At 36.7% G+C, this 24,414-nt stretch overlaps 1 protein-coding gene across 2 annotated transcripts; it reads left to right on the top strand.

Moving 5' to 3' along the window:
- Positions 1–7,294: 7,294 nt before the first annotated feature.
- On the top strand, positions 7,295–24,102 carry LOC137629599 (ficolin-1-like). Of its 2 annotated transcripts, XR_011041548.1 has the most exons (9): positions 7,295–7,454; positions 10,121–10,174; positions 10,967–11,039; positions 14,537–14,587; positions 15,953–16,110; positions 17,410–17,533; positions 20,547–20,659; positions 21,603–22,993; positions 23,360–24,102. XR_011041548.1 is itself a non-coding variant. In XM_068361074.1 (8 exons), the coding sequence occupies exons 1-8, from the start codon at positions 7,370–7,372 to the stop codon at positions 21,821–21,823; spliced, it is 879 nt and encodes a 292-aa protein (XP_068217175.1). In that variant the 5' UTR covers positions 7,295–7,369; the 3' UTR covers positions 21,824–24,102. The 2 variants fall into 2 exon arrangements, 1 of the variants encoding a protein (XP_068217175.1); XM_068361074.1 differs by having other exon boundaries at positions 21,603–24,102.
- The last annotated feature ends 312 nt before the right edge of the window (positions 24,103–24,414 follow it).

Genomic DNA, 24,414 nt, shown 5'->3' with positions numbered 1-24,414 from the left:
CGACCAGGGTTGCAGTGGCCGATGTGGTATCGTCCCTGACTGGTGAACGCTAAACTGGGGTTCGAATCCCGCTCAATCTTATTAGTTTCTTTGGTCGCTGAAACCGCACAATCCTTATGAGCTAACGATAGGGGGGTTAGAGGGCTTATAGGTCTATCTCCTGAATCATCAGCAGACATTGTCTGGCCCTCCTTGGTCTTAGTTTGGGTGTTGAGGGGGCTTGGGCGCTGATCATATGTATATATGGTCAGTCTCTTGGGCATTGTTCTGCTTGATAGGGCTATGTCAATGTCCCTTGCCTCTGCCATTCATGAGAGGCCTTTAATCCTTTAAAGAAACACCATTAACTAAACAATCTTTTATCTTTTGATAAAACTATTCGTTTGTTATCTTTCATATTTACAATCTAATAAGTCAGTAAAAAATTAAAAATATTTGGTTGTTATTATTATTATTATTATTATTATTATTATTATTATTATTATCATTATTTGCTAAACAACAACCCTAGTTGGAAAAGTAGGATGCTATAAACCCAAGGGCTCCAACAGGAGAAAAAAGCCCAGTGAGGAAAGGAAACAAGGAAATAAACAAGAGAAGAATGAGCTTAAATAAAATATTTCAAGAACAGTAACAAATTTAAATTAGATCCTTCACATACAAAAAAAAAGAGAGAGAGAAACGAGATAAAACAGCATGCCCGAGTGTACCCTCAAGCAAGAGAACTCTTATCAAAGACAGTGGAAGACCATGATACAGAGGCTATGGCACTACCCAAGACCAGAGAACAATGGTTTGATTTTGGGATGTCCTTCTCCTAGCTAAAGTCTCTCTTCTACCTTACCAAGAGGAAAGAATGGTTGGTTACTTAGGCGATAAAAATATAATTATATATATGATTAGCAATTTAAAAAAACAAAGCGCTTACCGTCAAATGGACTTTGGATAAACATAAAAGATTTTAAAGGTTTAAAGGTCGCTCATGAATGGCAAAGGCAAGGGACAGTGATATTGCCCTATCAAGCAGGACAATGCCCTAAAGACTGACCATATATAAATATGATAAGCGCCCAAGGCCTCTCTCCGCCCAAGCTAGGACCAAGGAGGGCCAGGCAATGGCTGCTAATGAATCGGTAGATAGACCTATAGGCTTCCCCAAACACCAAATCCTTAGCTCACAAGGATGGAGAGGTTACAGCGAACAAAGAATCTAACGAGTTTGAGCGAGACTCGAACCCCAGTCTGGGGTTCACCAGTCAGGGACGTTATCGCATCGGCCACCACAACCCTTAAATGATTTAAGGATAAAGATCATGGAACTAAAGTGTTAAGGGAATTAATCGGTAAAAAAAATCCTTTTCCTTTATAACAACAAAAGAAAAGAGAGATAAAGATAACTATAAAAGAACCATTATGATTAAAACGTGACTGAGCTAAATCAAGAGTTGATCAGTCCAATCCGTATCTTGTACAAATGTATATTAAAAATATTAATAATAATAATAATAATAATAATAATAATAATAATAGTAATAACACTAATAATAATACTAATAATAATAATAATAATAATAATAACAATAACAATAATAACAATAACAATAATAATAATAATAATAATAACAATATTAATAATAATAATAATAATAATAATAATATCAAAAGCACTACTGCTAATATAACAGATATTGAAAAGCTTTTCAAGAGAGTAATCGTTGTGTGTGTGAGAGAGAGAGAGAGAGAGAGAGAGAGAGAGAGAGAGAGAGAGAGAGAGAAGCGAAGTTACAAGAGTACCTAAGGTTCTCACTGTTACCAACTGACAACTGTGGCTCGTGATCCTAAAAATACCTATGAAGCCATTGAGTTGTTACTCACTGGGCTTGGCAATGATGAATTTCCCACTGTCGGTCACGTTTTGCAACATCGTGCATTTTCCTATAAGTTATCTTGAAACCTTGACAACCAAATTATCTAAGGCTACCTCATTGGCCTTGGATTTCGAAGCACAATACAATTTTTTAATCTGATGTACTTCAAGCATTAAGTGCTAAAACAAACCATTTTTTTATTGTGTGGTAATTGTTACAACTCAGAGAGCTATATGAGTTATGGAGAAGCCTCTGGAGATTGTTAATGAATATATGTAATTAGGACAGACAGTAAGTGTTTCCCCAGGACACGAGACCGAGATTAAAAGGATAGCCATGCGATGGAGAGCGTTTGGTAAACAAAATGAGATTATGAAAAGTAAATGCTACTTTCTTTAAAAAGAAAAGTATTTAACGGTCCTACCAATATTAACCTCATGCATCTAAAGCCTTAGAACAAAAGCTAGTAACAACTCCAAGAGCTATAGAAAGAATAATGATGGGAATAACACTAAGAGACACAAAGAGAGCAACATGGATAAGTGAGAAAACTAAAGTAGAGGATACTCTAGTAACATGTAAGAAAAAGAAATGGACATGGGCAGGACATATAAGGAGAATGACAGACAATAGATGGACATTAAGAATAAAAGAGAGAGTCCCAACAGATTGCAAACGAAGCAGGGGAAGGAAGAGAAGACGATAGGTTGACGAACTAAGAAAATACGCTGGTATATGCTAGCATAGAAAGGCCTTAAACAGACGCAAGTGGATGGACATCATCATCATCATCATCATCATCATCAACATCATCATCATCATCATCACCATCTCCTCCTACGCCTATTGACGAAAAGGGCCTTGGTTAGATTTCGCCAGTCGTCTCTGTCTTGAGCTTTTAATTCAATACTTTTCCATTCATCATCATCATCATGTAAGTCTGGGTCTTCCAACTCTCCTAGTGCCTTGTGGAGCCCAATTGAAAGTTTGGTAAACTAATCTCTCCTGGGAAGTGCGAAGAGAATGTCCAAACCATCTCCATCTACCCTTCATCATGATCCCATCCACACATGGTACTCGATTAATCTCTTATTATTTCCTTTCTAATCCTGTCCTGCCACTTACAGCATACACAAATTTAATACACACAAATATATATCCTATATATTAACATCCATATAATAATTTCTATGTACATGTCACTATGGGAGCGTGTGAGTGTATATTTGCTTCCTATTTATCTATGTCACTCAGTGTGCAAGGAAGCACACAACACACCCATGATATGAGGTACACTTGAACTGAAGTAGCACAGACATCTTTTGTATTATCTCTAGAGTATCGTGTCCTTTCTGCACCTATTAACCACACTACTCTTAGTTGCCAAAGACGACTGAGGCTCTTTAAAGGACTGAGGCTCCTTAAAGGACTGAGGCTCCTTACAGGACTGAGGCTCCTTAAAGGACCTCAGTCAAGAAGGAAGTGGTGGCTATCCTGTTTGGGATTGGCGTACTTCAATTATTATTATGTAAGTCATAAGATATTAAATGGTATTATTTTCAGCGAGTTTCATTGAATTCCCGTAAAATCTCCTTGAAAGTTTATATTTTATTATACATATTTTATTATACATATATACAAACAATATATATATATATATATATATATATATATATATATATATATATTAGAACTACAAACAAAAACGTTAAGAGACTTCAAAATATTTAAAGAGAACCAAACTATTACATTATTTTCTTAAATTCGCTATCTCTGAAAAAAAAAATCACTGACCGTTTAGGCCTCCCCTTCTGTATAAATACGATACCTTTTTGAGTCTATTCTCATTCTGATTATGATCAAATCTCTTCACTTTTCCTTTTGTGGCTATAATGAATATTTCATGATTATATCTTGTGGCACCTGTCGTGATTTCCACACATACACACACACACACATACACACTTTACTGTGGCATCATATTGTTGCTGTTCTTAGAATATCTTATTTTTCCTTGTTTCTTTTCCTCACTAGGCTATTTTCCTTGTTGGACACCTTGGGCTTATAGCATCCCGCTTTTCCAGCTAGGGTTGTAGCTTAGCAAGTAGTAATAATAATAATAATAATATCTGAGGGTATATATGAAAGAACCTATGAAAGATTGTGCCTTATCCATGAAATGTATTTTCTTACTCGGGCGCATGAGAACAATGAAATTAATATCATTACTAGTTGGAAACGCAGGATACTATAAGCCCAGGGGCCCCAACAGTGAAAATAGCCCAGTTAGGGAGAGGAAATAAGGAAACAGATAGTTGTACCCTAAGTTAGAGATGGTTTGAATGCGTGGTAAGAATCAAATATGTTTTGAGCTTATTGGATGACCAACCCCAAGAGAATAGCTTGTATGGGAGGATAGAAAAACTGATTTAAATTTAAGCTTACGTTAATATTTACACCTACGCATACACATACGTATAAACATACACATACTCTTACATTTAAACATGCAAATACACTTGCACTTACACATACACATACTCTTTAATAATACATTATTAATATTTACCCTTCCATCTTCTTAATTTCTACATAATTTCACTAGCCCCAGTGTACTTCATTGCAATGATCATGTAACCCACAAATACAGCTTTGATTATCATGTAATTAAAATATCTTATAACTTGTTTCTTGAGGATGATTGAGATATAAACTTTACTTTCTAAAACTTCAAGTAAATCAAACACAGTACAGAATAAGTAATAGTTTACTTACAAACTGAACCATTAAGGGTGTAAGCACACATGAGCCCTGGATAAAAGATCAGGATTTTCTGACTTCGGAGCGAGGACTCTCCTGTAACACGGACTTATAGGAAACTAGTGTACTCTACCCGTCAAAAAGGCTGGCTAAATATTCAGATAGATATGCACGTACACAAGCGATCGCGCGCACAGATTCAACTCCCCTCACTCCCTCTCACCAAAGAAGGAATAACCCCTCCCCACCTACCAGAGGGACTGGGAGAAACCAAGTAGTTATACGTCTGGCTATGCCTCTATGCGTGGCCGAGAAGATATAGATATATAGATAGATATATATATATATATATATATATATATATATATATATATATATATATATATATATATATATTTATATATATATATATATATACACACACACACCTATATATATATATATATATATATATATATATATATATATATATATATATATATATATAAATATACATATATATAGATATATATATATATATATATATAGAGAGAGAGAGAGAGAGAGAGAGAGAGAGAGAGAGAGATTCATCTCACTGTTGTTAGGCGTTCAACCGGATGTCACTAATGTACCCATAATTGTTACAATTGTAACTAACAGAAAAAATAACAGTTATTAATAACAAACGCATTATAACTACCTGAGTAGCCAATCAATCGGAACTATCATAAAACAGTATAAAGCTGATTATAGTAATTTACATTATTTTATATTTTAAGCAGGAGGTTATAAGCCCAAGGGTTCCAACAGGGAAAATAGCAAAATGAGGCAATAAAATAAAGACGCAGATTTGTGGTGGCCGATGTGGTGACATCCCTGACTGGTGATCGCCAGACTGGGGTTCGAATCCCGCTCAAACTTGTTAGTTTCTTTGGTCGCTGTAACCTCACCATCCTTGTAAGCTAAGGATAAGGGGTTTAGGGGAGCCTATAGGTCTATCTGCTGAGTCACCAGCAGCCATTGCTTGGCCCTCCTTGGTCTTAGCTTGGGTGGAGAGGTGGTTTGGGCGCTGATCACATATATATATGGGCAGTCTCTAGGGCATTGTACTGCTTGATAGGGCAGTGTCACTGTCCCTAGCCTCTACCATTCATGAGCGGCCTTGAAACCTTTTAAATGGTGTGCCTGATTGTACCCTAAAGTAAGAGAACTCTATTAACACAGTGAAAGTACATATATGAACTCTCAGTACACACTACACCCAATTTGCACCAATACTTATGCGATCAGATGTACACTAAAACATAATATATTAGTTTTACATCTTTTACATCGAATGTTTTCTTAAGTGAAATTCTTTAGATTTTGCTCTATAGTTTTCAAATACTTTTCTAATAAGCAAATATTCACCATGAGGAAAATGTAGCTTGTCCAACAAAATGGACTTCGCTAAAAACTTTTCCTTATTCAAACAGCTTTTTTTTTTAGTTTATTTCACTAAAACCTAATTGTAGTCACTTTCAGTAAGATTGGCAATGTCTATAATTATAGCCAGAACAAATAAAAATGATTGATTATTATTATTATTATTACTATTATTATTATCATTAGCTAAGCCAGGCCTTCTCCACCATGAGGCTCAATAGTTCACAGTATTCTAGAAGTTTTATTCCAAGTGTGACCAATTGGTATGATCTTGCTAATCGGGTTGTTGAATCAGTAGAACTTCAAAAGTTCAAACTTGCAGCAAATGTCTTTATCTTGAACAGGTTGAAATAAGTCTTTTAATAGTTTATCTATGAAATATCAGCTTTAATGTTGTTACTGTTTTTGAAATATTTTATTGTTAATTTTTCCTTATATCGTTTATATATTTCCTTATTTCCTTTCCTCACTGGGTTATTTTTCCCTATTGGAGCCTCTGGGCTTATAGCATCTTGCTTTTCCAACTAGGGTTGAAGCTTAGCTAGTGATAATAATAATAATAATAATAATAATAATAATAATAATAATAATAATAATATTACCTCCCTTTGCCATTGAACCTTTTTTTTCTATAAACTATATGAAGCAGCAACGCAGGCAAAACATTTTTTTTTTCTTTTTTTAATAGATTTCCAGACCCTTCAATTAAAGCCAGTCTCTCTTGCAACTTTACAAATCATGTACGCTTAAAACGAAATTGTCAATTTCCAAAACTTCTACAATGTTAAAAAAAAAAATATTCAGCTTTTTATATATATTAAAAAAAGCATTTTGATAAGTTTTTGCAGATAAAACTTGACATTTTAAGCCAAGAATTTACTTAAGATGTAAGTACAATAATCTGTATAATAAAGGAACAAGGAGAAATCTCAAAAAAAAAATTAATAAGAAAAAGTTTTACTTCTGGGATATTTTTTTGGTTTTTATTTCATAGAATTTCGTATATGTTTTTTATAGTTTCGTGCAACTTATATTTTTAAATCATTCAAGAAAAAAACGTACATTTCCAAAAACAAAAACTCAAAATGAAAATACTAAGCAATTAACGATATCTTGATAATCACAGAATGCAATTAAAACAACAAATATAGAATTTGATCTCAAATTTGATATATTTAGTATTGTCTAAGAGAATCTAATGAGTCACATAGCTTCAGGACAATTGAACTTAAGCTATATCATTTTCAGAACAGACTGTCATTGTTTGATCTGGCACAGAAGAGAGCACAACAGTCAGCACCCTCTATTGGGCATCTCAGGAAACATCAGAGACCAAGATGGAACAGTCCTGGTTAACGAAATCATTTCTTCTTTGTTTCATGCTTAGTGTCTGTTCCGGAAGATACTCGTACCACTGCGATGGTAAGTTGAGGTTTATTTTTTGCATGGCAAAAGTTACTGGTTCAAATGTAGAAACAGAATAAGCTTGGATAAATATACTATACCAACTTTCTTAAATAATACGAAAATATTTCCATCATGTATTCACTGATTTAGCAGTACTACATTTGATCCTTCTCTCTGGTTCACTTTCCCTTTGCCTACACATACACCAAATAGTCTGGCCTATTCTTTACATATTCTCCTCTGTCCTCAAACACCTTACAACACAGAGATTACCAAACAATTCTTCTTCACTCAAGGGGTTAACCACTGCACTGTAATTGTTCAGTGGCTACTTTCCTCTTGGTAATGGTAGAAGAGACTCTTTAGCTATTGTAAGCAACTTTTCTGGGAGAAGGACACTCCAAAATCAAACCATTGTTTACTAGTCGTGAGTAGTGCCATAGCTTCTGTACCAAGGTCTTCCACAGGTTTGGGTTAGAGTTCTCTTGCTTTAGGGTACACTTGGGCACACTATTCTAATTTATTTCTCTTCCTTTTGTATTGTTGAGGGTTTTTTAGATTATAAAGGAGATATTTATTTTAATGTTACTGTTCTTGAAATATTTCAATTTTTCCTTGTTTCTTTTCCTCACAGGGCTATTTTTCCCTGTTGGAGCCCCTGAGCTTATAGTATCCTTTTTCAACTAGGGGTAAAGCTTAGCAAGTAATAATGATAATAAAAATAATAATAATAATAATAAACCTTTAAAGGCTAATCAATTATATATAGTAGGAAGAATTGCAACCATAAACTAAATACATTTATGAAGTTAAGCAACAAACATATCCATGTGTCAGTGCCAGAGAGATGGAAAGAAAAATAATTGCTCTGTTGAGCCTGGTGTATATAGGGTGACTTCGTTATCGTCGTCATCGTTGTCGTTATTGTTGTCATTATTATTATTGGTATCGTTGTCGTTGTCAATATTATTATTGTTGTCGTTATCGTTATCGTTGTCATCGTCATTTTTATTACCGCTATCGTCGTCGTCATAGTTGTCGTTATCATTGTCATTATTATTATCATTATCGTTATCGTTGCTGTCATTATTATTATTGTTATCATTGTCGTTGTCATTGTCAATATCATTATTGTTGTCGTTGTCGTTATTGTTGTCGTTGTCATTGTCGTTATTATTATCGTTGTTGTCATTATTATTGTTGTCGTTGTCATTATTATCGTTACCATTGTCATTATTGTTATCGTTGTCGTTGTCATTATTATTATCGTTATCATTGTCGTCATTTCTATTATTATTATTGTTATCGTTGTCGCTGTCATTATTATTATCGTTATCGTTGTCGTCATTATTATTATCGCTATTGGTCATTATTATTATCGTTATCGTTGTTGTTGTCATTGTCATTATTATTATCTTTATTGTTATTGTTATTGTTGTCGTTATCGTTGTCATTATTATTATCGTTATCGTTTTCGTCATTACAGTATTATTATCGTTATCGTTACCGTCGTTGTTGTCATTATTATTATCTTTATCGTAATTATTGTCGTTATCGTTGTCATTATTATTTTCGTTATGGTTATCGTTGTCATTATTATTTTCATTATGGTTATCGTTGTCATTATCATTATTGTTATCTTCATCGCTGTCGGTCATTATTATCATTATCGTTATAGTTGTCGTTGGTGTTGTCATAATCATTATGGTTTCTGTTAACATTGTCGTTGTCGTTGTTGTTGTTGTCATTATTATTATCGTTATCGTTGTTATCATCATCATTGTTATTATTATCATTATTATTTTCATTATTAAAATGAGATTAACCAGTCCAATGAGACAAGCTCAACTCTTACAGAGCCCAATTAAATTTGCTGAATAAAAATATATTGCTAAAAAAAAAAATTATGGTAAATATAAAGGATAAAAAAAACAAATCAAGAGATAGAAGTCTATGATATACATAAATATAAATCTGATCCGTAAAACATATGTTTCTTTATAGACTCAATCCAGATAGTAGAAGAGTGTAGAAGAGGCTCTTTAGCTATGGTAAGCTGCTCCTCTAGGAGAAGGACACTCCAAAATCAAACCATTGTTCTCTAGTCTTGGGTAGTGCCATAGACTCCGTACCATGGCATTCCACTGTCTTGGAGTAGGGTTCTCTTACTTGAAGGTACACTCGGAACACTTTTCTGTCTTATTTTTCTTCCTCTTGTTTTGTTAAAGTTTTTATAGTTTGTGTATGAAAAATCTATTTTAATGTTATTACGGTTCTTAAAATATTTTATATTGTTCATCACTTCCCTTGCAGTTTATTTATTTCTTTATTTCGTTTTCTCTTTTGGAGTACTTGGGTTTATAGCATCCTGCTTTTCCAACTAAGGTTATGGCTTAGCTAGCAATAATAATAATAATAAAAATAATAATAATAATAATTAACAATAATAATAATAATAATATTAATAATTATAATACATGTAATATCAATATTGATAATAATAATAATAATAATAATAATAATAATAATAATAATAATAAGAGCAATATTAATAATAATAATAATAATAATAATAGCATTGAATCTGACCCCATCCGATATATAATTTAAGACAAATTTTGTCCCTTTTAAGAACTGTTTGAAGAAAATAACCCGGCTTAATTTTCGCTCATTTTTCACAGGTCCGGAAAAAGTTGAGATGTGGATACCGTGCAACACAAGAACGAGCATTGAAGGTATGTGCCAAGCATCAAATGTTATAAGCCACACATATATATGTACAGCATTTCTTCATTAGACGTAATAAGCAACCGATTGAAAGTTCAGTAGACCACACAGGATAAAATATATACAACGAAATATATTTTTCTATCGGGGGATTAACTCATTTAAACATATACTTTCAGATATTATTTCATTTAAAGCCACAAATGATTTCTTTTACTAATCCATCTTAGTTAGATTTTATTAAGCATCACAAGGAACTAGCTATCCTTTGATGAATCTAGCCAATGAATCCTCAATAGATTTAGTCAGTCAATGTCATGTCATGCAAGGTATTTATTCTAAGGGGTTGGATATTTAAAAAAAAGTTATGCAAGATTCTTGTTCCTTTTTAGAATCTTTATTTAAAAATTCAAACTGGTTTCGTAATTTATAAGAAAAACACACACACACACACACACACACACACACACATATATATATATATATATATATATATATATATATATATACAAACACACACACACACACACACACAACCACACACATATATATATATATATATATATATATATATATATATATATATATATATATATATATATATATATATACATATATAATGTGCATGTAGTTTCTACACATACTGAAGGTGCATGGTGACATGATAATTTTCAGGCATCTATATATATATATATATATATATATATATATATATATATATATATATATATATATATATATATATATATATATATATACTTTTTATATTGAACTTTCATCTGTCTTTATCTATTCAACAGAAAAACTGTTCATGGCCACTACGCAGATCTTGAATGGCGTAAGGAGACTTATTCAAGGAAAACCAACAGAAAGGTAAGCGTAAATGAGAGATTATAAAACCATTAAACGGTGAAACACTGATATAAACATCGTAATATCTGTATAATAGGTTAGATAATTACATAAAATAAACCAAGGCACTCAATATGGCACCTACTTGTTAGGTTAGGTTAGGTTAGCTTAGGTTAGGCTAGGTTAGGTTAGGTTAGGTTAGGTTAGGCTAGGCTAGGCTAGGTTAGGTTAGGTTAGGCTAGGCTAGGCTAGGTTAGGTTAGGTTAGGTTAGGTTAGGTTAGGTTAGGCTAGGCTAGGCTAGGCTAGGCTAGGCTAGGCTAGGCTAGGTTAGGTTAGGCTAGGCTAGGCTAGGTTAGGTTAGGTTAGGTTAGGTTAGGTTAGGTTAGGCTAGGCTAGGCTAGGCTAGGTTAGGTTAGGCTAGGCTAGGTTAGGCTAGGCTAGGTCAGAAAGTTTCTGCAGTAAAATCTAGTTTTCCTCACTGAGGGGTATGGAGGAGCGGAAACCTTCTGATAATGGTAAATGAGTAGAAACAATATCCATCACGGTCAAGGTCGAGCAAAAGGTCGAAAAACAAGTTACCGAGGGGGAATTCTGTGCTATACTGAGTGCCCCTCTAGTTATATAAGAATTCAATCATATATTTTTTGTTTTATACACCTTATGGTCATCTTCAGCCTAATGTATATTTCAGGATAGCAAAAGTCAAGGACAGTCGAATCAAAACATCCTTGCCTGGCGATCTGCTGAAATAGGGTTCGAGAAGGGCTCATGATCGATAGTTTCTTGTAGTGTCTACAACCTCACCATCCTTTTGAGCTACGGATGGGAGTTTTATGGGAGCCTATAGGTCTACCTGCTAGGTCATCGGCTAACATTGCCTGACCCCCCCCCCCCCCCTGGTCCTAGCTTGACTGGAGCTGGTTGTGCAACATGGTTTTTAGGTGTTAACGGAGAGGAGAAATGAATGCAAGTGAGGTTTATTCAACGAGACAACGAACTTTTATACAGAAAGTTGAGAGCAAGACTGACATAAAATTCACAGTATAAAACAGGACATAGCAAGCTTAAACCAGTTTCTATTATCAGTGCAGCGAAGAGAGAGAGAGAAAAAAACAAGTAAGGTTGCTAGATGTTAACGGAGATGCTAGGTGATGGCAAGTGAGGTTTATTCAATAAGACAACGAGATTTTATTCAGTCAGTTGAGAGTAAGAATGACATAAAATTCACAGTATAAAACATGAGATAGCAAGCTTAAACAAAATTCTATTATCCGTGCGGGGAAGAGCGAGAGATAAAAAAACAATAACATTACAGTATATGAGTGTGTATGAAACACATGCGGTACAGGGGGTTTTAGCACTGATCATATGCATATATGATCAGCCTCTAGGGCATTGCCACTATCCTTTGCTTCTACCATTCATGAACGACATTTAAACCTTTAAAACCCTCCGAAATTTCTCGCCTTCGCTTTTACACGAACCAGGCATAATCCAGCTAGTGTGTTCAAGCTCTTTCCATACCCCTTTCTTACAACTATCATATATAATGAACATGAGTTCTTACACTGGCCATGTGGAAATACATTTCAAAAACTTATTGGCCGAGGTGGTAACATCTCTGCCTGGTGATCGCCAGACTGGGATTCGAGTCCCACTCAAATTTGTTACTTCCTTTGGTCTGTGCAACTTCACCATCCTTGTGAGCTAAGGATGGAAGGATTGGGGGAGCCTATAGGTATAACTGCTGAGTCATCAGCAGCCATTGCCTGGCCCTCCTTGGTCTCTGAGTAAAAAGCAATCTGTTCCAGAATAGAATAAAAGCAATGGAATAAAGAAAGAATCAAGGATAACAAATATAAATTAGGCTTCGCATACATATATTCTTCCCTAAGTAACGCACTATTCGGTGTGTGTGTGTGTAGGGAAAGGGAAAATGGCCCGTAACCAGAGAGAAGGATCCAATGTACTGCTGTCTCGTCAGTCAAAAGACCCAATAACTCTCTAGTGGTAGTATCTCAACGGATGGCTAGTGCCCTGGCTAACCTACTACCGGTTTCGAGTATTCTTCTCCTGTCTGGTCTTCAGCTGTTGAATCTCCTCTTGATTTATTAGACAGGAACTTTCGGGCTACTGAATTTCTTATTCCCGATCTAGATATTAATCTCTAGCACCATCGATCAATCAGTTCATTATGCACTTGCATAAGATTAGTCATAATTCTGACCCTCCTTTACATAAAAACGATAGTCATTGGAAGATAAACTCCAAATTTAGACATACAATCCAGTCTAGTTCAAGTTCCCCATTTCATGGCCTTGGGCACTTGGTAATTTTGCAGAATGAAGGTATATTGGCACCTAGAGTTGGGGAACAGTGAGGCTGCCCTTATTAGTGGAGCACCAAAGGACTTGCAGAGCTTGCTTGCCAGAATGCATGAAATGTCACATGAGGTTGGGATCAAGAAAAATAAAAGAGATGATGAGAACTGAATATGCAATGGAAGATGAAATATCACTGGAAGGAGAAAGGATTAATGAGGTGGAATCATTTAAATATTTAGGAATTATGATTTCTAATACTGATCTCTAGAATTTGAGTTTAATGAGACTGACAAATGCAAATCAGACTATGGTTAGATTAAGTAAAGTCTAGAAATCAAATCGCCTGAAATTACATATAAAATGCAGCTATATATCAGTTTAATGAGATCGGTGTTTCTGTATGGACATGAGTCGTGGTATGACAATGAAACAATAACCAACAAATTTTGTAGATTTGAGAACAAAGCCCTCAGAAGAGTATTGGGAGTTGGGTGGCGGGACAGGATTTGGAAGTGGAGAAATTGCTCGGGTGCTATGTGTGGATGAGATCATGGTGAGGGGTAGATGCAGACGGTTTGGGCATGCTCTATGCATTCCCCAAGAGAGATTAGTTCACCATACATTTGATTGAGCTCCACAAGGAACTATAAGAGTTGGAAGACCCAGCCCTATATTGCTAAAGACTATGAAGCATGAAGTAGATGATGAATAGAGAGGTATTGATCGAAAGAATCCAGATAGAGACGACTGGCGAAATCTAACCGAGGCCCTTTGCGTCAATAGGCGTGGGAGGAGATGATGATGATGATGATGATGAAGCATCACTATGGTCAAGAATTGCAGTATCAAACTTTTCTTACATTACAGCCGTTTTTGACAGTATGGGCACGCTATTATACAAGTAAACAATTACTCGCGTGAAGAAAAATTTTTTTGGTACAATCTACTTTTTACAGTGCCCAATTTGTAAAGTCAACTACACTGAGAAAAATTAAGATAGATTAATGACTAACAGCTTGGCGTAATTATATAATCTTTTTTTAACACATAACAACCGTATGTAGTGAATTTTATTCTGTATTAATGAACAAGTTACAAAAAGGAGTGTGAAAGTACATTAGCTTGTCTGAAATAAGGATTAATTTTTCTTTTAAACCACAACTCTACCTAATTACATATTCCCTTTCTTCCAGGCTTGTTTACTGCCCAGATGATGTTAACGGCCAAATCGATATCTACCCGAGGTAATATCTTCATGAAAGTGTAAATTGTACTTGGGAAATGACTCCAGATAACTTATTATGCCCTAGCTAAACATGTCCTCAAAATCACAATTGTTAAATTACTCCAGATAACTTATTATGCCCGAGCTAAACATGTCATCAAAATCGCAATTGTTAAATTACTCCAGATAACTTATTATGCCCTAGCCAAACATGTCATCAAAATCACAAATGCTAAATTACTCAAGATAACTTATTATGCCCGAGCCAAACATGTCCTCAAAATCACAAATGCTAAATTACTCAAGATAACTTATTATGCCCGAGCCAAACATGTCCTCAAAATCACAAATGCTAAATTACTCTAGATAACTTATTATGCCCGAGCCAAACATGTCATCAAAATCACAAATGCTAAATTACTCCAGATAACTTATTATGCCCAAGCCAAACATGTCATCAAAATCACAAATGCTAAATTACACCAGATAACTTATTATGCCCTAGCCAAACATGTCATCAAAATCACAAATGCTAAATTACACCAGATAACTTATTATGCCCTAGCCAAACATGTCATCAAAATCACAAATGCTAAATTACACCAGATAACTTATTATGCCCTAGCTAAACATGTCATCAAAATCACAAATGCTAAATTACACCAGATAACTTATTATGCCCGAGCCAAACATGTCCTCAAAATCACAAATGCTAAATTACTCCAGATAACTTATTATGCCCTAGCCAAACATGTCATCAAAATCACAAATGCTAAATTACTCCAGATAACTTATTATGCCCTAGCCAAACATGTCATCAAAATCACAATGGGTCTTTAAATAAGAAATGTTCGTCAGATTCAGAGGGTTTTTAATAATTAGTTTAAATGACAATATCATGCTTCTTGGCACTGTGTTTCAATTCAGCTTACAGAAAAAGTATCATCTTTAAGATAATCAATCAGTTTTAAAAAATAACCTTGAAAAATTATGACATTTAAATGATGTTCAATCAGACATATGATTGATAGATTGATTTTGAGATTTTAGGCATACCTTGCTATGAGGAAGTGCACAGAGTTGCTTCCTTACTGCGCGGCTTGTTCCTGTGTTTAGCCCCGCCCACCAAATCTCCCATCTTTCCCTACCATCTGTTTGGATACTTGCCACACAGGCTCACTTTCCTCAGAACGAGATGTGCCAGGATTTTTTTTGTCTACTTGTACATTCTCATACAAAAAGTAAGGTAAAAAGATATACTTAATAAAACTGTTTGAGAATTTTAAATGGAACAGAGCAGGTTTAACTTATCACAAATATCATAGGCAATAAAAACATTAGCAAAGTTAGCACTTAACCATCAAGTTCTCTTCTTCTTTCTAAGCTGCGCTAACAAAAAGACTGTACACTGTGAGGGTGTTAACAAGACAACAAGCAAGCTACGGATATTCTACCGAAATGAACAAGATGGTCAAGAATCCTTCGAGAGATCTTGGGATGACTATAAAAATGGCTTTGAAGGAACGAACCACTTTTGGATTGGTGAGATTTTGGGTTTACAATTTAAAATGAATCATCTTTCCATATCCAAGTGATATATAGTGAAAAATAATAATGGGCAAAGGTAATAGAGACAAATATACAACCGCTAGTGTTATGGGGGTCCTTTGACTAGCCAGTCAGTACTACATTGGATTCTTCTCTCTGATTACGGTTCAATTTCCTTTTTTCTACACATACACCCAATAGTCTGGCATATTCTTTACAGATTCTCCTCTGTCCTCATACACCTGACAACATTGAGATTACCAAACAATTCTTCTTCACCAAAGGGGTTAACTACTGTACTGTAATTGTTCAGTGGCTACTTTCCCTTTGGTAAGGGTAGAAGAGACTCTTTAGCTATGCTAAGCAGCTCTTCTAGGAGAAGGACACTCCAAAATCAAACCATTGTTCTCTAGTCTTGGGTAGTGCCATAGCCTCTGTACCATGGTCTTCCACTATCTTGGGTTAGAGTCCTCTTGCTTGAGGGTACATTCGGGCACACTATTCTATCTAAAATATTAATCTTAAAATATTTATTTTTTTCTTGTTCCCTTTCCTTACTGGGCTATTTTCCCTGTTGGAGACCCGGGGCTCAGAGAATTCTGCTTTTCCTACTAGGGTTGTAGCTTAGCAATTAATAATAATAATAATGATAATATTAATAATAATAATAATAATAATAATAATATCATTAGCTTCAATTTAGAGGCGAAAAACTAATACTATTCAAAACTACTCTTTCTTGTGCAACTCTAAAACTATAAGTGGTGGGCTATCCCCAATTCTACACTGTTTGGTGTAGACGTAACAGTTGCGACTTTGTTCAAAGCAGATTGTGTTTGACAATAAGTAGCGCCATCCACCTCACTCCTGTTTTCCTGAAGATAAACTGACTAGTTTAGCTTTTGTCCAAGACTCCTTTACTTAACATTGGAGCTCATGGACAATAAGGCCCAAAATGCATTTTTCCTTGTTTTGACTCTTTAGATCTTAAGTAGTCTAATTCTTTTGTAAGGTAGCAAATAAGAATTTTAACACCTGTTGGATATAAAGTAATACTACTCCATTTGATAAATACAGTTGATAAATTTAGATCTACCTATTATTGTTATATTTCTATAACTAGCCTACTATATTACTTATACATTTCAGCAACAATTATCACTTTATCATTACATCAATAAAAAGACATTTACTTTTCTTGAACTGCTACCAAATCCATGCATGATGCAAAGTTTGGGGGAACCTGCATGAAATGCAACTGAATGAAAAACACAATTATGGTTTTATTGTCAGGTATGGAGAGTCTAGCAGCTCTACACAAGTATGGAGAATACAGGCTGATGGTCGAGGCTAAATCAAAGGAAAGAACCCAATCTGGAGAATGGCATTCTTTCTGGGTCGAAGGGGAGGAAGCTGGGTGAGTTTAATGTTTAAGGGTTTTTTCTATAAGAACAACAGTATAAGTAGGTATATAATTATTTACAATACATCCTTAACCTAGAACTGGATTCTTCCAAGACAACATTGAAAGTGGATTTGATAAATTCAAACTATTGGTTCGGTGTTTGATTTCTTAAAGAAGGCCCTTTCAGGGCAACTTACATTTTGGAATACTTGATCTCATGCATAGTGTCTTAAGTGATCAGCAGGGGACAATTGGCCGCTGAGCTCCGTGAAACCATTCAGAGCCAAATGTAACTGGAAAAACTCAGTTGTAGATGATTGGGCACTGAGCACCGTGAGACCATACAGTGCCAAGTACAACTGGGAAAACTCTGTAGTAGACGATTGAGCGCTGAGCTCCGTGAGACCATTCAGAGCCATGTGTAACTGGGAAAACTCAGTAGTAGATGATTGGGCGTTGAGCCCCGTGAGACTATTCAGCGCCAAGCGTAACTGGAAAAACTCAGCCATAGACGATTGGGCGCTGAGCTACGTGAGACCATTCAGCGCCAAGTGTGATTGGGAAAACTCAGTAGTAGACAATTGGGTGCTGAGCTCCGTGAGACCATTCAGCGCCAAGTGTAACTGAAAAAAATCGGTGGTTGCACTGTGAAATAAAGGTTTGAAGAGGTTGGGCAGTAAGAAAGAAGAAAGACATTGGGAATGGATGTTATGTAAACAAATACAAATCAAGTCAAGCTAGGGGCTGAAGAACTCTGCAAAGACTCCTAATTAATGGCTACAGTGACCTGGGTCTTTATTGTTTTCCTGTCTTTCATCAATCATCATCATCATCTCCTCCGACGCCTATTGACGCAAAGGGCCTCAAATAAACATAGAGGATTCATTGGCTAAATTCATCAAAGGATAACCAGCTCCTTGTGATGTGCAGTGCCTATCTAACTAAAGTAAGTGACACCTGCCAGAACATACTAATTCCAGCAAGATCACCCGCCACGCATCAGGAGTAGAAGCTACCGCGACAGTTTGTCTATCCCCTTAAACCTAATCCATCACCCTAATGCCAGTGACTTCATCAAGATTTAGTGGGGCCTTTCCTCCAAAACCAAAATACTCGTTTCTCCACTAAGTTTCTCATCCACTTATATAACCGTTGGCAAATATGGATTGCTGCTAAGATTTACTGCCTAGCACGGTACTTACTTGAGATAAAACAGTGTAGTACAGTAAAGATTCTACTCTTTCAGCAGTAGGATATGAAGAAAGAACAACTACAAATTACTGAATAACAGATTTCACACTCTGATGTTTCCCGATGTTATTTATTTATGTTTAGTTAATGGTCCTGGACATTTCCCCATTATGGATGTAACTTTCCATCCCAACCTTTTCTTTCAAAAGGACTTGAAAACTGGCATGGACCCGCTCATTTGGGAGTATCATTCAGCTTATCTGAGAGTTCGTCAGTCAGTCCAATTCCCCAAAATCCACTACACTTACAGAAAGAGACGAGATGTAATACTACTTTGAGGCACCAGCCACCATTGCCTTAGCTTTGTGACTTGTATTGCAGTAACCTATTGGTATCATTCCTGCTTGGCTGTCACCGGACGGGATATGAGTCCCACAATCGCCTGAGGAGAGATTGAGTCCCACGATTGCCAGACGGGAGATCGAGTCCCACGATTGCCAGATGAGAGATCAAGTCCCACAATTGCCAGAAGAGAGATCGAGTCCCAAATTCGCCGGACAAGAAATCGAGTTCCGCTATCGCCGGACAAGAGATCGAGTCCCTCGATCACCAGACGGGAGATCGAATCCCGCAATCACCAGACGGGAGATAGAGTCCCACGATCACCAGATGGGAGATCGAGTCCCACAATCGCCAGACAAGAGATCGAGTCCAAAAAATTGCCGGACAAGAGATCGAGTCCCAAAATTGCCGGACAAGAGATCGAGTCCCACGATCGCCAGATGAGAGATTGAGTCCCACAATCGCCGGATGGGAGATTGAGTCCTGCGAACGCCAGACGGGAGATTGAGTCCCATGATGGCCAGATGGGAGGTCGGGTCCCACAATCACCGGACAAGAGATCGAGTCCCAAAATCGCCGGACGAGAGATCGAATCCCAAAATTGCTGGACGAGAGATCGAGTCCCACGATTGCCAGACGGGAGATCAAGTCCCACGATCGCCAGATGGGAGATCGAGTCCCACAATCGTAGGACGAGAGATACAGTCATGCAATCGCCGGATGGGAGATCGAGTCCCGTGAATGTCGGACAGGAGATTGAGTCCCGCCATAGTCGGACGGGAGACCGAGTCCCGCTCTAACTCTATAATTTCTTGTAGTGTCTGCAACCTCACCATTCTTGTGAGCTAAGAAATGAGGAATTGGGGGAGCCTATAGGTGTACCTGCAGAGTCATCAGCAGCCATTGCCTGGCCTTCCCTGGTCCTAGCTTGGGTGGATAGGGGGCTTGAGCACTGATCATATGTATATACGGTCAGTCTCTAGCGCACTGTCTTGCTAGCTAGGGCAATGTCATTGTCCCTTACCTCTGTCATTCATAATTGGCCTTTAAACCTTGAGCTTTTTGTATGTTCATCCTCCGTTTGTTTATTGTCATTTTTTTTTAATTAGATTTTCCAATGAGTGAAATCTTACTTTGCAGCTAGGTGAATCTTTAAATTATTTTGTTTTGTGCAAATCGTAGCTCATTTCCAATATAATAATGATAACACTAAATACAATAAAGGCATTATTATCATTATTACTTGCTAAGCTACAGCCCTAGTTGGAAAAGCAGGATGCTTTAAGCCCAGGAGCTCCCACGGGGAAAATAGCTCAGTGAGGGATGGAAAAAAGGAAAAATAGAATATTTTAAGAACAGTAACACTAAAATAAATATTTTCTATATAAAAAATAAAAACTTTGCCTTTTTTCTAACTTCCATTTTCTCGATTTATTCTAATTGTAAAAAAAAATTCCTTAAGTTTAACGTCTTTTTTTCAATTTCATCGCAGATACAAGTTACACGTGGGGAATTTCAAGAGTAATGGTTCTGACATGAGCGACGTTTTCTCCAAGTACAACAACCAGATATTCAGTACACATGACAAGGACAACGATGAATGGGGTATGTATACAACTATCAAGCATGTATGTAAGCATCATGACCTTTCCCACCGTTATCCCTACATTAAGGGGGAGGTTGCCAGATATGCCCTTTCCAATCCTCTTTCCCACCGTTATCCCTACATTAAGGGGGAGGTTGCCAGATATGCCCTTTCCAATCCTCTTTCCCACCGCTATCCTTACATTAAGGGGGAGGTTGCCAGATATGCCCTTTCCAATCCTCTTTCCCACCGCTATCCCTACATTAAGGGGGAGGTTGCCAGAAGTGCCCTCTCCAATCCTATTTCCTACCGTTAAACCTACATTAAGGGGTCGGTTGCCAGATGTGCCCTCTCCAATCCTCTTTCCCACCATTATCCCTAAATTAAGGGGGAGGTTGCTAGATATGCCCTTTCCAATCCTCTTTCCCACCGCTATCCCTACATTAAGGGGGAGGTTGCCAGAAGTGCCCTCTCCAATCCTATTTCCTACCGTTAAACCTACATTAAGGGGTCGGTTGCCAGATGTGCCCTCTCCAATCCTCTTTCCCACCATTATCCCTAAATTAAGGGGTTGGTTGCCAAATGTGCCCTCTCCAATCCTCTTTCCCACCGTTATCCTTTTATTAAGGGGTCAGTTGTTAGATGCACTCACTCTGATGCCTTCAATAGTTCCATTATTTGAGGGTACACTCGGGCACACTGTTCTATCTTATTCATCTTCCTCTTGTTTTCTTTTCAAGTTTTCCTAATTTATATATGAAAGATTTAATTTATTGTTGCTACTGTTCTTAGAGTTTTTATTTCGATTGTTTATCACTTCTCAGATTTTTGTTTGTATCTCTTGAATGTTCATAAGTAGAATGTTTGTCTAAGTCGAATTTTCCTAAGTTGAGGACAAAGCTAACTTGAGAAGTATCCATCCAAGGACCGTCTCTAATCAACTCTTGTTACACTTTCCCTCAGAGTCTGGAAACTGTGCTGAACTACTGAAGGGTGGCTGGTGGTACTCCACCTGTCCTAATGATGAACGTGCTAGGGGAGGACCAGAAAATCACGATTGGATCCCAACACTTGGACACTTCGACTGGATCGAATTCTCCATGTTCATCCAGCCAACTAAAGCCATACCCACCAGAAATTGCTATGGTCCTAATGGTGATCAAGAGCCTGTGGATCTTTTCTAATTATCATCTCCGCCAATGAAGTTGGCAGGAGCTTATGCTTTCACCCGTTTGTTTGTGTGTGAACACCTTCCTGGCCAAAATTTTACTCACAGTACTGAAACTTTCAGGGATTAATTTCAATGTTGAGACGTGGAAGTGATTCAATTTTGAAAGGCCTAAGTCAAAAATCAAGGTCATGGTCAAGAAAAGGTCGATAAATGAAGCTGCCGTGGTAGAGGTCTACGCTCTACTGAGTGCCCCTTTAGTTTCTTTTTCTTTCCCACCATTATCCCAACACTAAGGGGTTCCTAGTCTTATGCCTTCTATCAAAGGCCTCCACTTGCACCAAACCTCTTCTCTCCATATCATCCTTCACCTTACCTCACCATCTAATTCTCTGCCTCCTCATTGATTTTAACCCTTTGACAGGTTCCTCACAAGAACCTCTTCACTGTCTCCCATCCATGCATACGCAATGGATGGCAACACCATCATTAATGGTGTTTCTGTTCCTTCGAGTGAACAGTTTCTATCTCAACACGTCCCAACACCATCTCAGTCCTAAGATTCTCATCACATCTGTAATCTTTACTACGCCTGCCATCCATCTTTCTGCATCATCAATGGTGTTTCTGTACCTTCATGTGAACAGTTTCTATCTCAACACGTGCCAACACCATCTAAGTCGTGACACTTGTATCATCTCTGTAGTGTTTACTACGCCTACCATCCTTCTTACAGCATCATTAATGGTGTTTCTGTTCCTTCATAACAGTTTCTATCTTCCTTTATTAACTGTTTTTTACCTTTTATTCTCTTCTACTTATCTACCAACTTCAGAATTTGCAGTCATATAGGACAGCGCTGGGGTTAGGGAAGCTATTCAGCACTACCACATCATGAAATAAAAAGATAAAGAGGAAATAGCAACAGGCAAGCTGATTCATCAGCAGCCCTTGCCTGGCCCTCCCTGGTCCTAGCTTGATGGGATTGCCAGCTGATTCATCAGCAGCTATCGCCTGGTCCTCCCTGGTATTATCTTGATGGATCTACCGGCTGATTCATCAGCAGCCATTGCCTGGTCCTCCCTGGTATTACCTTGATGGATCTACCGGCTGATTCATCAGCAGCTATCGCCTGGCTCTCCCTGGTCCTAGCTTAAGAGATGGGGCATCGGCGCTGATTAGAGAGGTTACATCAGGCAACCGACCCCTTAATGTAGGGATAACGGTGGGAAAGAAGATAAAGTGAAGGATGATATGGAGAGAAGAAGGTTGATGGTAGAGGATGCCTTTGATAGAAGGTATTGGAGAGGGCGCATCAGGCAACCGACCCCTTAATGTAGGGATGATGGTGGGAAAGAGGATTAGAGAGGTTACATCAGGCAACCAACCCCTTAATGTAGGGATAACGGTGGGAAAGAAGATAAAGTGAAGGCTGATATGGAGAGAAGAAGGTTGATGGTAGAGGATGCCTTTGATAGAAGGTATTGGAGAGGGCGCATCAGGCAACCGACCCCTTAATGTAGGGATAACGGTGGGAAAGAGGATTAGAGAGGTTACATCAGGCAACCGACCCCTTAATGTAGCGACCTTTAAACTGACGTATCAAATCTTTTGAAAAAATTGCCTCAAAGGTAATTATCATAGCCAGTAAGTATATTAGGTTTACACGACTCAGTAATTGTTTGACTTCAGCAAGTAAATTGTATACTGCATGATCCATACTTTAAAATTTGGATGAGATGACACTTCCTTTTGCTTTATTTCAATACTTCTTATACTCCAAACTTGAATTCACTTACTATTAAGCTCAGAGTAACTTGATTTTAAAGTTCATTTTCGTTGAGGCTTCATTTTGAGTGAGTAGTTTAAACTAACATAAACATTGAATAAAAAAATAAAAACCTATCTATTTTTTTTTTTTAATTTTGATGAGATGTCAATGGTGTTTTGCTTTACTTTAATACTTTTTATACTCCAAACTTGAATTCATTTACTATGAAGCTCAAAGTAACTTGATTTAAAAGTTAATTCTCTTTGTAGCTCCATGTTAAGTAGTTAAAACAAACATAAACATTGAATATAAAATTAAAAACTATGTGGGAGGCATTTGTGATACATTAAAGTTCGAATATGGAAAAAATACATAAAATGAGGTAGAATTAAGGTTCTGATTCTATTAACAATTGTAATATTTCAAACCTTGAAGATAAGCTAAATAAAGAATTGAAGAGACAATGTACACAAAATACCTTCTGTTAAAGATATTACTAAATTAACTCTCCATAACACGCTTTTTTTATTTAGAACCTTAATGATAAACCAAATAACGAAACACCAGGGTTGTAGTGGCCGAGGTTACAGCGAACAAAGAATCTAACGAGTTTGAGCGAGACTCGAACCGCACTCTGGCGTTCATCAGTTAGGGACGTTATCGCATCGGCCACCACAATCCTTATTTTGTACAAATGTATAATAATAATAATAATAATAATAATAATAATAATAATAATAATAATATTAATAATAATTATATCAAAAACACTACTGCTAATATAACAGATATTAGAAAACCTTTTCAAGAGAGTAATCGTTGTGATAGAGAGAGAG

The sequence above is a fragment of the Palaemon carinicauda genome, chromosome 2 (genome assembly GCF_036898095.1).
Source record: "Palaemon carinicauda isolate YSFRI2023 chromosome 2, ASM3689809v2, whole genome shotgun sequence".
Taxonomy (NCBI): domain Eukaryota; kingdom Metazoa; phylum Arthropoda; class Malacostraca; order Decapoda; family Palaemonidae; genus Palaemon; species Palaemon carinicauda.
This window is presented reverse-complemented; position numbering and strand designations above follow the sequence as displayed.

Bases quoted from the DNA above. Each gene is read 5' to 3' on its own strand.
- LOC137629599 (XM_068361074.1), top strand. From the start codon at position 7,370: ATGGAACAGTCCTGGTTAACGAAATCATTTCTTCTTTGTTTCATGCTT. The intron at 11,040-14,536 runs GTAAGCGTAAAT...CCTTTCTTCCAG, and splicing joins CAAGGAAAACCAACAGAAAG to GCTTGTTTACTGCCCAGATG. The intron at 14,588-15,952 runs GTAATATCTTCA...CTTCTTTCTAAG, and splicing joins CAAATCGATATCTACCCGAG to CTGCGCTAACAAAAAGACTG.